Genomic DNA, 16,277 nt, shown 5'->3' with positions numbered 1-16,277 from the left:
ATATATATATATATATATATATGAATTACTGAACATACCATAAATTTAGCATAGCGTGCATATTTAAAGGGTGCCATGTGCATTGGTATCCGACATCAAGAGGCGTTAGGAATAGGCCTGTCACGATAACAAATTTTGCCGGAAAATAATATATAAATTGTCCCAGAAATGATTGAAATAAACGATATTGTTGTTCTGAGACCATTTTCATTTATGAAAACTATTAAAGATGAATAAACTATTATTTCTAGAGAATATTTTACACTAGAACTGGAAGACCTTTTAAATATGTGGCTATCTGCCACATGGCGAGTACATTTTTTTTCAGCCTTAATTTTGGCGAAGGTGCGGCTACTTTCTTCTGCTCCTCTGCCGGTTGGAGTTTTGCGGCGGCGTGCCGACACACACACACTGGCGCACACACCAGACGCCAATAGTGTCTCTTCTCCAGTCATGCTGTCCGTTGAAAACAATTTGAGTAATCAGATTTCATTTGAATATCCAAATAAAGTGTAGTCTGGCAGCCTTTTTGTCTTTGTAGCACAACCAGAATTCAGCCTGTGATCCAGTTGCGTTTCTCATGTAGCCACACAGTCACATGATGTTTGATTTTGAAGCATTATGGTTCCAATGAAAGGGAATTAATAGTTGGAAAGAGCTTCTGAAGTTAATGCCTCGTTACTCTAAACTTCTTGAGAGATTTAAAATGGAGTTGGACCTATGTACCAACATGTGTGCGTGTTTGCAGCCTACTTGTTAGTGGAGAATGAATAAAACAACAGCAATTAGAAGTGGGGGCAGAGTGAAAAAACAAGATTATTTCAATTCTCTCAGCTATTTCCACATGATCAACCTTGTGATTCCATCTGAACCATCACTGATGCCCAGAGGATGGAGAGAAAATCAAACAAGGCCCAAGCACTTGTATTGTATTTTGCTCTTCACTTCCCAAACATGTAATTTCTCTCCCTTCAATTATGGCCGCGTTTTTCATTGCCACATTTTTTATGGGATTTCCCCAAGGTATCTGGTACACACTGAGGAAAAGAATTGAAAGTATTGTTGAATTGTACGTTGTTCTCCACAGAAACATCTTTCCCTCCAACCTGGTGTCTGCTGCCTTTCAATCAGTAAGCACTGCATCTCAATTCTATGATTACAATTGGAAATTGTATTTATTTCTTTAGATAAGATGATAAGTGTACTTAACTAACTGGGCAACACTTTTTCTTATCCAGTATGCAACCACCTACAAGCTGGTTACCCATAATGGCACCGATGGAAAACTTAATGTCACAGTGGAGAAGGTGAGAAAAGTGAATGGCAGATAAAACAGACCACAAATACACTAAGGACACAATGATATGTCTCTAGAGTGAAGATGGGGGTGGATCGGTGTGTGTTCTGACTGTGTTCTTCATGTGTGTGTCTAGGTGCCATTTGGAATGGACCAGGATGGCATGAACATTCTTGGTCTGGTAGTGTTTGCTATTGTGTTTGGTGTGGCTTTGAGGAAACTGGGAGAGGAAGGAGAGATCCTCATCAAATTCTTCAACTCCTTCAACGAGGCGACCATGGTTCTGGTCTCCTGGATCATGTGGTAAGAAAGACCTGCATGGTTCTGGGTTAGGATGAATTTGAATATAATCGGCATGACGCTCCATGTTAAATATTTTTGATCCTTGAATACGAGAGACTTTTTCTTTGCCCTGTGTTTCAAAAACCATAGGTAAGTAATGATCTGTCTTCAACTTTTTCTGCACTTCCTGTCTCTCTACAGGTATGCCCCTCTTGGTATCATGTTCCTTGTAGCCGGCAAGATTGTTGAGATGGAGAATGTTGGCGAACTATTTGCCAGTCTGGGAAAATATATAGCCTGCTGTATCATCGGACATGCCATCCATGGCCTTATCGTGCTGCCTGCCATTTACTTTGTCATCACAAGAAAGAACCCATACACCTTCCTCTGGGGGATATTCACAGCTCTGGCAACCGCCTTCGGAACCAGCTCTAGGTAATTAACTCTCTGCTGCTCACTTCTCTGACTCTCCCGCACACTCGTCTCTTCTCTCATTGTTAAATATTTAATACTGAGGAGCTTCGGTTCTAAAACACACATTTTTTTTTTCTCTCTACGAAAACACATGCACATATTGTACCTTTTTGCGAACACACACTCACACATACCTTGTGTCTTAGCTCTGCCACTCTGCCCCTGATGATGAAGTGTGTGGAGGAAAATAACGGCGTATCCAAGCACATCAGCCGCTTCATCCTGCCCATCGGTGCGACGGTCAACATGGACGGAGCGGCTCTCTTCCAGTGTGTGGCTGCAGTTTTCATCGCTCAGCTGAACAACACGTCTCTTAACTTCATCCAAGTCATTACCATCCTGTAAGTCCTGAAACGCATGCCTAGTTACACAACTACCATAAATCGCTTCACTTATCAGGTCGTTCAATACAATCAGTATACAATGATGCATATATATATATATATATATATATATATATATATATATACGCACACACATACTCTGCTCTAACTGTGTCATCTTCCCTCCAAATGTGTTAGTGTGACAGCTACAGCATCCAGTGTTGGAGCAGCTGGTATACCTGCTGGTGGTGTGTTAACCCTAGCCATCATCCTGGAAGCAGTAGGACTGCCCACCAATGACATCTCTCTCATCTTGGCTGTTGACTGGCTCGTGTGAGTACTAAACGTATTTGTGTTTTGAGTGGACATAGAGCACGACAGCCATGCAACAGTTATGACATACCCCGCATGATGTAATCCCAATTTACTATGCTCCCTGACCAAATTATTTAAATATCATTATTTTAAAATGGCATGCCATCCGTTCTGTCTTTCTTTAGTGACCGTACCTGCACAGTGCTGAATGTAGAGGGCGATGCCTTTGGAGCTGGGCTCTTGCAGCACTTTGTGGACCGCACGTCCAAACGAGAGGAGGGCGCAGAGCTGAGCGAGGTCAGGCTGGGGGGAGACTCATCCGCTCCTGCCCCCGAGCACTCACCGCTTATCAAGAAGCGAGGTGGGTGGGATGGTGCAGGAGGTGCTACGCAGGCTCTGTCTAGTGAAAAAGAGTCTGCCATGTAAACCAGCTGCTGACAAACACGCTTAGTCGACACTCCTGCAAAACCTAAGGTTCAAACCCCCTCTTCTCTTTTTCCTGCCCTGAAGAAAAGAGGATGGGCATGCACACTGTGATTCAATGAAAAGCTCTCTTTCCTCTACGCTATTCTAAGCAATTGGGTAACAAATCAAAGGGGAATTGAAAAATGCATATTATGCCTTGTTTTCTTGTTGATGGACAGTGTTGTACATTAGTCTGGCTACTAATGGTGCATTTGGTCCTCGTCAATTTTAACGTCAGAATTTTACAATGTGACCAAGTTGTATGAACCAGCTGTTTGCCATATACGGTACATCCACTGGGATGTCAAGAGGCTGGATCAGTGACCCTCTGCCAGATGTTGCTGAAGGCAGATCTAATATTAATAAATACAAGAAATGTTACGTTAATTTAGGATAAATTAAAGTTACGTGGATGTAGTTACCTATTGGCCCCCTGTTACCAATTTGTACACTACTGGTACTTACTACTTTGTTAGGAACTTTAAGGTAGAAAGCAGGAAAATGTCCGACCCTAAATTTGACGAGGACCACCACACGGCTTGCTGCACCCGGTCTGCATAAGCAGATTTCATGCTCTTCTTCTGGAATTCAATACCTTTTTTTATTATTATTATTATTATTATTATTATTATTATTGTTGTTATTATTTGTTTTGTGTTTTTGTTAGGTCAACCCTTTTTTTTTTCCAACTTTGTCACAATTCAATCTTCATAGGAAATGAATCCTATGCTTTGGATATGAACATACATTGTCTGTATTTTTGTTGTACATAGTTATGGCCACTTTCATGTATCTTGTAGTTGATCTGTCGTATGTAACACATATGGCACAAATTTAACTACATTCCATATACTGCGTGAAAATGGCTGATGTATTACAAAAGGCACATGTTATGTTTTTTTCTGGGGGGGGGGGGTGTTGAAGGCTTATAGTAGTCTGTTCTTTTTTTTAAAGATTTTTCTTTTTTGGGGGCATTTTTTATTTAAGAGTGACAACGGATATACAGGAAAGGTGGGAGAGAGATGGGGGATGACGCGCAGCAAAGGGCCGCCTCAGCCTATGGGGGCCCGCTCTTACTGGGTGGGCTAGGGGCCGCCCCTAGTAGTCTGCTCCTATGTTAACAAAATGAACTCAACCGGACCGTTGGTGGAAACGTAGCTCTATTGTATCTGAGGTTATTGCATGCCAATGGTTCTCTTATGCACAAAGCCTTTGTCATTGTGAGAATATAGCACAAAATGGGAAATTATACTCTCAATAACGTCCCAAATCTAAATGAAGTAACTTTTTCTCAAGGACACATGATGTCAACACGCATGGCTACAGGTTGACCTCCGTGCATTTCTGCCTCTTCTAATGGACATCAGTGCAATGGCAGGCAACCTAACCTCAGGTTTAACTATAGCTTGAAGTCTGTCCTTTTTAAATGCTTCTTAATATTCACGAGACCAAAAACCACACATCGACTTAGCGAAACAGGAAGGAGATCGAAGAACTCCGGATAACATTGAATGACATTTCCAAGAAGATGCGTTTTTCAACCTACATTTTACCCATGCTGTTGCTTCCATCACCTAAGAAAGGCACAAATGGATTTTAAAGCAGTCTATGGACAATTTGTTTTGTGATTTGTATAAAGTGTGATGTGAAAGTAACAAGTCCTTCCGCTACAAGGAGGTCTTTATGTCCACAGAATAGCAGCAGTGGAATGCTAGTTTGTTTTGACTGTTAAGGCCTAAACGCTGAATGTCTCCACTTAAACCCATTCATGTTTTGGCTGTGATGACCATAAACGTTAGACCTCCCTGTATGCCATTGTTGATGCATCAGAATATCTTGTTCATATTTATTTCCCTAATCAAAATCCAAAGACATTTTAGTCAATGTTTTGACATGTTAATAACTCCATTTTTTTTTTTTTTGCCAGCTAAGTCCTTTGATAACTGGTTGATATTTTTTGTTACCGTTAATTTTTTTTTCTTGGTTTAATTTCACACTTATGGGGGAGGGTCTCAGCTGTGTGTATAAGGTTCCTCCATTTGGGGGGTCTTTTGGAATTTTCTTTTGCAGTTTGGCAGTGAGCATGTAGGAAACTTTAAGAATGGAGACTGTGTGACATAGCAAGGGTGAGTTGTATTGGCTGCTCACTATTTTCAAATGCAACATGTATGCTAGCTATATATACTGTACGTTTTTTTAGATATGTAGCTAGCATATATATATACTTTTTATATAAAGTGCAACAAATAACATATGCTATGTATGTATACATCTGTAATTAACTGTACTGTATTCAAGGTTTATCTCTTCCATCCATATCATCTTTAACTGTTTGGCTAAAGCTTTAGTGCGTAACTTTTTGATATTAATAAACGTCCGTTACATTCTAGCCATTGCCAAATGAGTTGCTACAAAGCTCAGTAAGACGATCAGCTCCACACAACTCTCTCTGGATTTCTCTGTAAGGCTGTGTTCAGAAGATTGTTGTCCAGTGACTTTCCTGCGCAGAAACACGAGTGAAAATGATGAGCTCTTCTGAAGAGTCATCACGTTTTTTTTTTTTTTTTTTTTTTTAAATCCTCCGTGTCCTCCTTGGCCACTAGTAACTGGGTGGGGGGAGGGGCAGTGCGCGGTCATGGAAGGCTTGTATCGTGGATGAGACGAAAGTTCTGTTGTCATTACTTAGACTTCCTCATGGTGGCGGCAGAAACTATGCACTAAAGCTTCAAAGCTCTACCAAATGAAGGGGGAATGTGGTACTTATGATATATACATCATGTCTCAAGTCTGTATTCTTTATCGGCTTTATATAGTACTAGTTATGCTGAGTTTTCCATGATGGTAATCTAGGAAATCATTGCAGCCCAGAGGCCTCATCATTTTTAGTTTAATGTCCTCAGAGTTCTTAAATGTTAACCATTGCCTCAAAAAACTATTGTGCTTTAGTTTCTATTTGACGTTTTATGATGGAAGGTTTTAACGATGTTCTTATTCCTTTCTGAGATCTTTCACCATATGAATGTCTGTCTGGTCCGAGCATAACGTTTGTTGTGTGTATGCACATGGTAGTTGTGATTGTATTACAGTGGGGCTGTGTTTCAAAAAAACTTTAGGGTTTAAATAATAAAGGCCTTTTTTTTATTATTTGGCTGTCTTTTGGCTGTTTATTGGAACCTTTTGTTTTGTTAAAGCCCTATTTTCTGCTGCGAGCTCTGCATCAGGAAATCAGTAGGGCTAAACGATATGAGGAGAATATGCGAGAACGTTGAATATCGCGATAATATTACTTGCGATAGATATTTAAGTTCTGCATTTCTGATGCTTTTCAGTATTCGGCTGAAATGCAACAATTGCAACACTTGTATTTAACAAATTAATCCTTGAGTTGAATTTAAAGGACATCACAAAAAAAAAGGTGACAGTTTTCTATTGATATTCTTTCAACTAAAAAATAAAATCTCGGAGTGTCTTGCCTTTCGCAATATGTTTATTGCGCCATTTAATATTGGGATAAAGATTTATTACTTTTAAACAATATTGTACAGCCCTACTCCATAGGTACATTATGTTCCAGGTGCCATACTGTAGCAGCATGCGAGAGGCAAAACCTATTTAAAATGCTCAAAGATCCTTTTGTTTTTGCTGATCTTATTACAAGGCCATACATGAATGACGTTGGTTACACAATGATAAGAGGAATGCAGACACACCTTGGGGAATAGGAGTGTGTGCAGACTCAACAGGCTAAAGACAGGTATTGTTAAATCCGGTCATTTGTTCTGGAGTAGGATAAGGAAGCTAGTTTATATCACTGGACCTGTCTGACAAACAAGCCAACTGCCTTCCTGTTTGTTATAAAACTCTATCCCACTCACCACCGGCGTCTGCCATATGGCTGAAGAACTCCCATAAGGCTGTTCGGTGAACACAACTTAGTGCAGAAGCTTGGAGGAGTTACAAAGGCCATAGAATAATTAGGTGTGTGCTGCCACCTAGTGTTAAAAAAGGATAGCAACCGGGGCATCCTGGGAGCTCACCTGGTTGAGTGTGTGCCCCATTTACTAAGGTTCAGTCCTTACCGCAGTGGACCGGGTTTAGGTCTGACTTGACACCCTTTGCTGCACTTTGTTGCCCCCCCCCCCCCCCCCCCCCCCCCCCCCCCCCCGTCTTCAGCTAGTCTTATTAAATAAAGTTGCAATTTTGCACTATCATCATTGCACACAGTCTACAATAGTATCTCACCTTACAATGGTCATTGCATTTCTAAGAGTGATTTTCAATTTTATTAGGTATGTGTGATACATGTGTTTGTTGTGTTAGGATTGTCTCGCTGCTGAATGCCTAAAATTTCCTTTGGGTTGAATGAAGTATTTATCTATCTATTTATCTAAAGGCCCAAGAAATAATCTTTCAAAAAAGAAATGCAAACAAACATTACACATTTACTGTATTTACAATGGATTCGTCAACAATCCTCAAACAAAATTAATAAAAACAATCTTCATCTGTTATAACTCTTTTATTTTGCCAGTTCATGAACTGGAGTTACACCTCACATACATACATCACACACAGATAACACTACAAGAAGCATGTCGTACCGAGAGAATCTGGTGTATTTTTACGTGCAACTTCTTTTAAATATTTTTCTTTGAATAATCTAGTGAATTGAAATTCAATTTCAGTTAATACATAATGGGTGCTCAGTAGTAACACACATACTTGAGCTAAGGGTTAATATTTAATAACAAATTCAGTCAAAGTGTTATGTTTTTACTGAATACTAAGGCCTGATAGAGCAACATGTCATCCTCTACATATGCCATATGGATATGGATGAGGATGAATGACAGTGTGGTTTTTATTTAACCACATGGAAATTGAATCATAGCACTACAGCCATCAGGTCCCAAATGGCATTGATATGTTATATAACATGATATATAACATATGATATATAACATTCATTTCAAAATTGTGCAAAACTGAAAGAACCAGTGCAAATTGATGCAACAGACAAAAAAAAAATCCTAAAACACCTGTTTAAAGAAAAAAAAAAACTTACTGTACTACACCTTAAATCCTGCTTAAGATAATGTACACTGTAGCTGTCAACAAAACACATTTTTTTAAAGTATGTATCATCTTTAGAGTAGTCATATTTTTAATGCACTTTACTGTACAACACATACAAATTTAGTACACCATGTAGTAAAACCAGTCTTTGACTCTGGAAGATATGCCTGATGTAAACGCACTAATGTATGGATTTAAACCTTTCAAGCGTTCATGCATCTTACCACTTTGACAAAGAATAAAACGCAATCCAAGGTTAGACTTGACATCCACATACTGATAATAGAGAAGATTTGACCAGGCATGAGATTATACTGGTGATATACTGTAGATATGGTTAAATTAAGAGGAAATTCATTTTAGCACCATATTAGTTTCCAGGCATCATCTTTTAGGCTGCTTTAAAAGGCAAAAAGTTCAGTGTAAACAAATATATCTATCATCTCATAATTTGCTTCTGTCCAGCCTCTTTTTTGAGGGGTTGGGATACTGGGGGTTCTCTATAACCCCCTCTCCAAACTTCAGCTCCAGGAAAGATCGGTGGTTGTTGGGGCTGTAGGCGGTGATGCCGGCAAAGGACATGGGTACCAGCGGCTGCAGGAAGTGCTCTGGGAACTCCACGTCTTGTTTGTGCTCTGTCCATGTGTCTTTGGTCATGACGCCGTTACGTGCATAGAACGGCCACAGGTCAACATGCAGGTGGTTGGCCTCGCTGTACTGGACTCTGTAGAAGTCTCCTTCCACTGCGCGTTCCCAGACATAGCCGTTAGCATCCACGAGAGAGCCTGAGTCCAGGTTCTTCAAGTGATCACAGTTGGGTACATCCTCCAGGTAGATGCCCAGGTCCACATCATAATCCCAAGGGATGATGTCCTGATGGCGGACAGCGCCCAGCAGAGTCCCCCCCTCTAGCCAGTAGCGCACACCAGAGGTCTCCAGGATATTGATTACATACTTGGTGGTTTCCCTGAGAGCTCGCAGACAGCAGGGAGGTGTCCAGCGATCCAGATAAAGGTAGTCTGGAGTGTCTTCCTGCACAGTGCCGAAGCAGCGAGACGTCTCTTTACTGCAGCCGTACCACTGTTCCTTCCCATCAGGCAGCAGGAGACGCTTTAGACCAAAGCTCCTCATGAGCTTCCCTGTGGCCTCCTTCAGTCGAGTTTCGGCCTTCCACTGGTTGTGAGCGGAGCTGAAGAGGGGCCGGTGGTTTGCGGCGAAACAGGGGCTCTCCAGCAGCTTGACCTTCCAGCCTCTCAAAGCAGTCTGGACGAAGAGCGAGGAGAAGAGGGGCCGCCCCAGAGGGACAGAGAGGTTAAAAAGATCCTCAGTGCGAATGAGGACAACCGCATCTCCTTGTAAAGCCGTACATACACTCCCGCTGCTCCCAGAAGCAGCTGGTGAGTAGGTGGCTGTCCACTCTCTGAGGTTCACCCGAAGGTGGAGACACTGCACAGCAGATCGAGCCAGCACGGGTGCAGCTACCAGCCTCACAGGCCCCCCACCCTCGCCTTCCAACTCCCTGATCAGCCTCTCGATAGCCCGAGGTTGTTCCAACTCAACCCCGTCAGGCACCAGTAGCACAAACTCTGTCTGGACGTGGAACTCTGGCCTGTGAGCTTGTGGGGGCTGGTCTGGGCTGGGGGAGAGCACTAGAAGACGCGCCCCGTCTGGAAGCACCAGGGGAGGGTACGGAGACGTGTCAGCCACAGCCAGGAAGGGAAGCTCAGATCTCTGGCGGAGGAAGGAATTAGCCACATCCCCAACATAATTCTCAAAGTTCTCAAACTCTCGAAGAAGAACAGTCACACGTGGGCCACGACTGTGTGCCTCACCTCCGATCCCTCCAGCTCCTACGAGTAGCCCTAGGCCTCCCACCAGGCCAGAGGCTGGTAGGGCAGCCCTCCTCGTGCCCCTGCCAAGCTCCTTCCTCTTATCCATCATTTGCTGCTGGGCCCGAGACACATAGTAGAGAATGAGGAGGTTGAGGAGAATGGCGCCAGTTAACAGGCCCTGGCAGAGACTGACACGCATGGCAACTGATGTTTACTTTCCAGTTTCTCTCAGGAGAAGATTCAATTAAGAAATCCAATAGTGGGTCTTAGGTCCCAATTTGTGTATTAGTAGAGGAATAAAAGTTAAAGAGAACCTGTGAAAGACAGAAAAAACTTGCTTTTAATCCCCAGGTATGTGTACAATACATAACAGCTGTATGAAGACACCTTGACTGTATAGGCAAATACATTCTCATGCTACTTTACAAAGTAAAAAAGGAATACTTTGTTTTGAAAAAACTGGCAGTGCATTGAGTAATCCTAGCCATTTTCTTTCATAAATCAAATGTATCTAAAGCTGCATTACCGGTCAATAAAGACAAACTCACCTTCATTTGGATGGATCTATTTTATTCTTCACAAGGCAATCATTACATCATGCATTAGCCGTGTTATCAGAAGCATTAGCAACGTAATGTCCAGTAACTTTGTAGTACTATATTTGGATTTCATGGTGGTCCATCTCAGCCAGCCCTCTTAGCACAGGAGCCAAACCCTGGCTGAATCCGTAGCCACAAACACTGAGATTAATCTGCATTGTTAACTAATGTTTGTGCGGTTGTGGTTGAAATCGAGTCTCCGACATTTTAAAAAGAAATCTACAGCCGCGTGCGCACAAATCGCATCAGAGTATTTCATTGCTTTGTAGCTTATCCCTGACACAACTGCACGAATTTACCATTAAGCTACCACCGTTGCCGTCTGTGTTGCTCGCAGCAACATCGTAAAGACTTCTGACTTCCGAATCCTTCAAAATAAAAGCACCGCATTCAAAAATGCAAAAAAAACAAAAAGAATATTCTTGAGCTATTATTTAATCTCTACCATTTAAAAGACAAAGGTAGGCCTACCATATTGCTGCAGCTGGCATTGCATAAAATATGTGAAAAACATTTGTTAAAAAAAACATCAGAACAACAACAATATAAAAACTGTGTGATAAAATACTCACACTTCCATAGAGAAAATAAAACGTAGATTAAAAAAACTAAAAGTGGATGTATGTGGCTGATTTGGTTCTTGGACTCTACCTGTTAATGTCTTAAAAAGACTCTCTAGAAACTCACTGCTTCAGCCAGAATCTGTAGGCCTATTGCCGATTTGCTACCTCACAGCATTGCAATATTAAAGGTATTGCGTATTATGTAATTATTATGCATGTATATTCCCATCTGGTTAGAGTATACGGTAATGATGTATCGACAAAATGCTTCTGGATAATTGCATTCAAATGTGTTGTATTCAAGTCCATATGATTATAGATCTGCAACAAAACCCTCCGGAGGGACCTGTGTGGAGTCGACCTGTCTTGTGGAGACTTCAAACCGGAAACAGAATTGTGGATCAAATGTTGGCTAACTTTACCGTCCTTGCCTTGTCCTGAAACATCTATGCTCACAAAATGGCAGGAAATGAACTCCCCTTGATACGCGTTCATTGTGTATTACCACAAACATGGCCCTTTATTTGTCGCCGACATTGAGCATTTTCAACAGCAAACGCAAAGAGGAGGAAACAAATCCGGCATATACAAAATAAGAGCAGCAAACAACATTTTAAGACTTGTTTTGAGTGATTGACATTTAATAGCCGTATATTAATGTTACTTTAGCAAACGTTTTCAAGTAAGACTTTATGCTAAACACGGCATATTGGTGAACAAATAGGCAACGAGGTTACAAAAATGTAGCTTGATTATCGTGTTATACTTTGAAGGTTTGGAAGCGGAAGTGTAGTATTTTGCTAACTGAATAGTAATTTTGCTCTGTGCGTGAGAGAAAGGGAAGAAAAGGGGTAGTCCATAGCGAAGTGCTGCTGGGTTGGAAGAAGGGTACGAGGTACTTTTTTTTATTAATATTGTTCGTACACTCTGCCCGTTTCCACCTCTTTATCCTGGCGAAAGGTTGAACGGTTAAAATGGAGGCGGATAGATCCGGCGGAGGACCAAACCCGAACTCCGGAGGCGGCGGCAGCAGCAGCGGAGCGGGGCGCAACCCAAACGGGCCCAAAGCAGCACCGGGCCAGCCGACATCAGCTGCGGCGACCGGAGCGTTGGCAGCAGCCGTGGCCATGGCCGGGTCGTCGCAGGCTCGTGAGCTACAGGACGGGGACTCGTGTATGACGCTTCCTGGGATTCTTCACTTCATCCAGTACGAGTGGGGACGCTTCCAGGCCGAGAAATACCGTTGGGAGGCTGAGAGAGACGAACTCAGGGTAACGTTAAATGTGTTTATCATTTAGCATGTGTTTGCAACGTTAACACCGAATAAAGGCCAGAACTGTTATTGCAGGAGCTTTGTGACAGTAACGTTACACATGCCCTACAATCAATCACTTGCAGGATGCCAGAATGCTAACGAGCTAACATTACACCCTATAATATTGTATTGACCAGGCTATATCTAGAGAGTAACGTTATATGACAAAGATGGGACTCTATGACCTCCAGCTGATGATCACCTACTGTAAAGCCAAAGTCAAACAGTCACCAGTAGGTTTTAAGCATACAATAATCAGAATCAGAATCAGCTTGATTTGCCAGGTATGAGGACATATACGAAGAATTTTTCTTTGGATCATATTGCTCACATCGTGCTTACTCATACAAAAAAACAACAACAACAACAACAAAACAAACAATACACACTAATAATAGAAACAATATAGACAGGTTGAGACAATAGTGCAGTGAAGATTGCTAAGTATGCAGGAGTAAATTATAATTATGCTAGTTATTATTTTAAATGACCATATAACCACTCAGATTCCACTCACAAAGATATAGATATACCACGAAGTTAGATAATAGAGGCAAGTCTATGTCAGCCTACAAAAGCAAGCAAGTTATCCAGCAAATAAAAAAAGCTATGTAAACAGAGTTTAGGTGTGTCTCTTTGTTATTCCTGCAGGTGCATACATTAAAAACATCCCTGTACCAGACTCATTTTAAGATGGGCTGCATTTTTGCATTTATGTGGAAACCTAGTTTGTAAGTTGACAATTGTCAGGTTTTCATATCTTACAAAATAGTCACACAGCTGTGAGTTTCCTTTGAAAGCACAGCCTTTGATAGTCCTAGTAATTTAAGCATCAGTTGAACAAGGGGTGTCCTTACTTGAGGAAATTTCCCATTAAAATAAGGAATAATTTGATTTTACATTTGATTGTATTCACAAAACAATTGGCACAGTGAGAGAGAGGGATCAGGGTGACCATTTAGACTGCCAGCAGTTTATGTATTGAATCACATTTTACCGCAAAATCTTCTTAGATGAAGTTTCTTGAGGCATAATATTTGTAAAAAGTGTATATCTGTGTAGCTGGTGGCATTGAAAGAAAATCCACATTTTGAATTAGAGCCTGTCACACTGATGAGTGAGTCAGTGGTGTAGTATATGGATAGTGGCATGCAGTTGTATTTGTCACTATCATTTATACTCTTTTGACTGTCTTAGATTATTGTAAGTTAAGTACCACGCTATCTACAAGTAAACTTGAGCGTGTGTCCTTAAAGGAGAATTCCGGTCGATTTCAAAATATAGCTCTGTTATTTTTTTCCAGTGCTGTCAGTAACAAGACAAAAGAAAACAATCAGTGCTGCCTACATCGAGTTATCCTCCTGCTAGAGTTAGCACCCAACAGGCTTAAACAGGGCAACTTTTAAACTTGTTTTTAGCTAAACATGCTCAAAATGTCATTACTAGTGCCTAGCCATGTGCAGTTATTCCTTCCAAGTGAACACTGTGAATCTGACTGCAGTAGATGTGACATAAAGACATGGCTAGGCACTGGTAATGACATTTTGAGCATGTTTAGAGGCAAAAAACAAGTTTAAAATTTGCCCTGTTCAAGCCTGTTGGGTGCAAAATCTAGGATAACTCGTAGACAGCACCAGCTGTTGTCATTGGTCTCGCTACTGACAGCACTACACATTTAAAACAAAAAAAACAGAGCTACATGTTTAAAGGTCATCAATTTGAGTCTATGAAATTGGCAATAAAAATATATTTGAATGGTATGAGTCTCCTAATGGTCCCAGTTATTCAGAGGCTGACAGCAGAAAACAGAGGTTGTACTGTGCGACATTCCTACACGCATGTGTGTAACTGTGTGAGGCAGAGCATTTCTGGGCAAGATTGTGCACACTCATCAAATTGTTCCAGGATTAAGGCAGGTTAGGAAAACATGCACACATTCAAAGACGTTTTCACTCTGCGTTTAGATTGAAGGGATAAACAGTTCACCTTTTTCTTCATAAACCCATACAGTATGTGGTATGCCTCCTCTAACCACAATTTGCTTCTAATAAGGATTAACTATATTCTGGAGTTCATGAGATTGACAAAACCAAACAAAAAATTCATATCATTGCCTCTCTTTTATCACTCTGCTTCTCACTTTGCCCCCTACTCAAACTTATGTAGCTAAAAATAGGAGTCTTTCAATAAAAAATGGATGAACAATAACACATTGGTTGTGTCCGCTGCTTTTATAGTCGAGTGGGATTGAAAGGCAGAAGCGGGCCATCGCTATGTCCGACACGCCATTAGTGCTTGTTATGGAACTTTGTTTGAGTGTGCGTATTTGCTGCACGTGGTCCGGTTTCATGGGTACAATTAGCACCACGTCCTGTGCTGAGAGAGAGAAAAAGAGGGTAGCTGGAGTGCCAGACTGAAAAGTTGACCTAGCTTACATTTTAACACCCACAGCCTATGGCTTTTGTTGCCAGCATGCTGGCAGGTCTCTGTAAAGGCCAGTTAGCACGCTCCCCCTGGCCATGTCCTGTGCAGTTAGCACCATACTGTACAAACATGTGTTCATAGCCTGCTCACATGTCGACTACACATGACATTTTTAACTCTTATGGTATTCGTAAGGAAGCTGCACTCAAAATCTTAGATGTCAGCAGCAGCAAAAACCATCACCAATAATTAAGATGGCACAACACTATCATCTTGCGACTATGTGACTCTTTGTGCGACCACGTGGACATTTGAAGCTTAGCGTGTCTCTGTGAGACTGTAACACATGTGCTGTCTCTGTAAGTGTGTTTCTAGTGTGAAAGGCCACCTGTGGTGTCTTGTCTCCAGTGACATGCCAGGAATTAAGGCCCTCCCCATACTGGGCAAGGTGGGACGTCCCAGCACGACTATGGGACAGCAGCACGGGGGACAGGTGGCAGTGGCTTTGTCTCTCCGTCCTTCAGGCACACCAGAAGCTTTTTTCAGTGTATTCTATCAAATTACACTACTCCTGCACTGTGCCTGAACAAGCTTGTTGTGGCCAGTTCCTCATTATAATTTAATAGTCAAACAGACATCGAACCAAGTTACTACTCTTCTTCTACAGGGAAAGGGCAGACATTTACCTGTTCCTCCTTGTATTATTTTCATTTTTAGCTATTTAAGTGTATAAACAGTGGCAGTAGTTGTGTGGAATAGATCACTGGTGACCTAGATTACATCACTTCCTGTTGATTGTGGCCCTAGGGGCCCCTGGGTACACATTTCTAATTAATAGCGCTGCGCTCTTAGCCACACATATGACACATATGACATTCATATACTACTGCATTATTACAGTGTATGTCTCCACCCACACACACACTCCTGTTTTATACGTTCCAATGTGTTTTTAGGATGTTACCTTTCTTTTTATCTGTCTGTAATTCTCCCCTTCGTATTGTACTTTTCAGTTTATTTCATTTATTTCCTCTCATTCAAACACATTCATGACATGCAGTATTTTTGCTTCCCAATGCTTATCTTGCATCTTCTAATCAAACATAGGCAGCCAGCCCAACTTTTTAGGATGTCATACTTGAGCTAAATACCACACACACTCTGACACGCTCCATCAAAGAATACTGTCCCAGAATCTTTCATTGCTCTACTTGTTGGCTCATGGATTCTCTCATGGGGATGTGGGGATGAGAAGATGGAGGGTGGCCAGTGGAGGAAGAAAGCTGGCCTTGACCCTGTTCTGCATCTAGTA

The 16,277-nt window shown here is 41.6% G+C and overlaps 3 protein-coding genes across 3 annotated transcripts in view; 2 read left to right on the top strand and 1 right to left on the bottom strand.

The window, feature by feature from the left end:
* The window catches only part of slc1a5 (solute carrier family 1 member 5), an 8,733-nt gene extending 4,738 nt beyond the window's left edge, over nucleotides 1-3,995 (top strand). The window contains exons 2-8 of the mRNA XM_032512120.1: nucleotides 1,088-1,130; nucleotides 1,239-1,307; nucleotides 1,434-1,600; nucleotides 1,781-2,014; nucleotides 2,200-2,394; nucleotides 2,575-2,709; nucleotides 2,877-3,995. Of these exons, the coding sequence (XP_032368011.1) occupies nucleotides 1,088-1,130; nucleotides 1,239-1,307; nucleotides 1,434-1,600; nucleotides 1,781-2,014; nucleotides 2,200-2,394; nucleotides 2,575-2,709; nucleotides 2,877-3,117 (1,084 nt within the window). The 3' untranslated portion in view covers nucleotides 3,118-3,995. The remainder of the gene's footprint in view (nucleotides 1-1,087; nucleotides 1,131-1,238; nucleotides 1,308-1,433; nucleotides 1,601-1,780; nucleotides 2,015-2,199; nucleotides 2,395-2,574; nucleotides 2,710-2,876) is intronic.
* A 3,669-nt stretch (nucleotides 3,996-7,664) lies between these two features.
* On the bottom strand, nucleotides 7,665-11,009 carry fkrp (fukutin related protein). The gene is made up of 2 exons (XM_032512121.1): nucleotides 10,613-11,009; nucleotides 7,665-10,378 (listed from the first exon to the last, which is right to left on the bottom strand). Exon 2 carries the CDS (start codon nucleotides 10,261-10,263, stop codon nucleotides 8,677-8,679), a length of 1,587 nt encoding a protein of 528 aa, XP_032368012.1. The 5' UTR covers nucleotides 10,264-10,378; nucleotides 10,613-11,009; the 3' UTR covers nucleotides 7,665-8,676.
* A 985-nt stretch (nucleotides 11,010-11,994) lies between these two features.
* strn4 (striatin, calmodulin binding protein 4) overlaps nucleotides 11,995-16,277 on the top strand; it is a 22,033-nt gene continuing 17,750 nt past the window's right edge. The window contains 1 exon segment of the mRNA XM_032512127.1: nucleotides 11,995-12,497. Within this exon segment, the coding sequence (XP_032368018.1) occupies nucleotides 12,201-12,497 (297 nt within the window). The 5' untranslated portion in view covers nucleotides 11,995-12,200.

This window comes from Etheostoma spectabile, chromosome 3 (genome assembly GCF_008692095.1).
Source record: "Etheostoma spectabile isolate EspeVRDwgs_2016 chromosome 3, UIUC_Espe_1.0, whole genome shotgun sequence".
NCBI classification, from domain to species: domain Eukaryota; kingdom Metazoa; phylum Chordata; class Actinopteri; order Perciformes; family Percidae; genus Etheostoma; species Etheostoma spectabile.
This window is presented reverse-complemented; position numbering and strand designations above follow the sequence as displayed.

Bases quoted from the DNA above. Each gene is read 5' to 3' on its own strand.
- fkrp (XM_032512121.1), bottom strand. From the start codon at position 10,263: ATGCGTGTCAGTCTCTGCCAGGGCCTGTTAACTGGCGCCATTCTCCTC.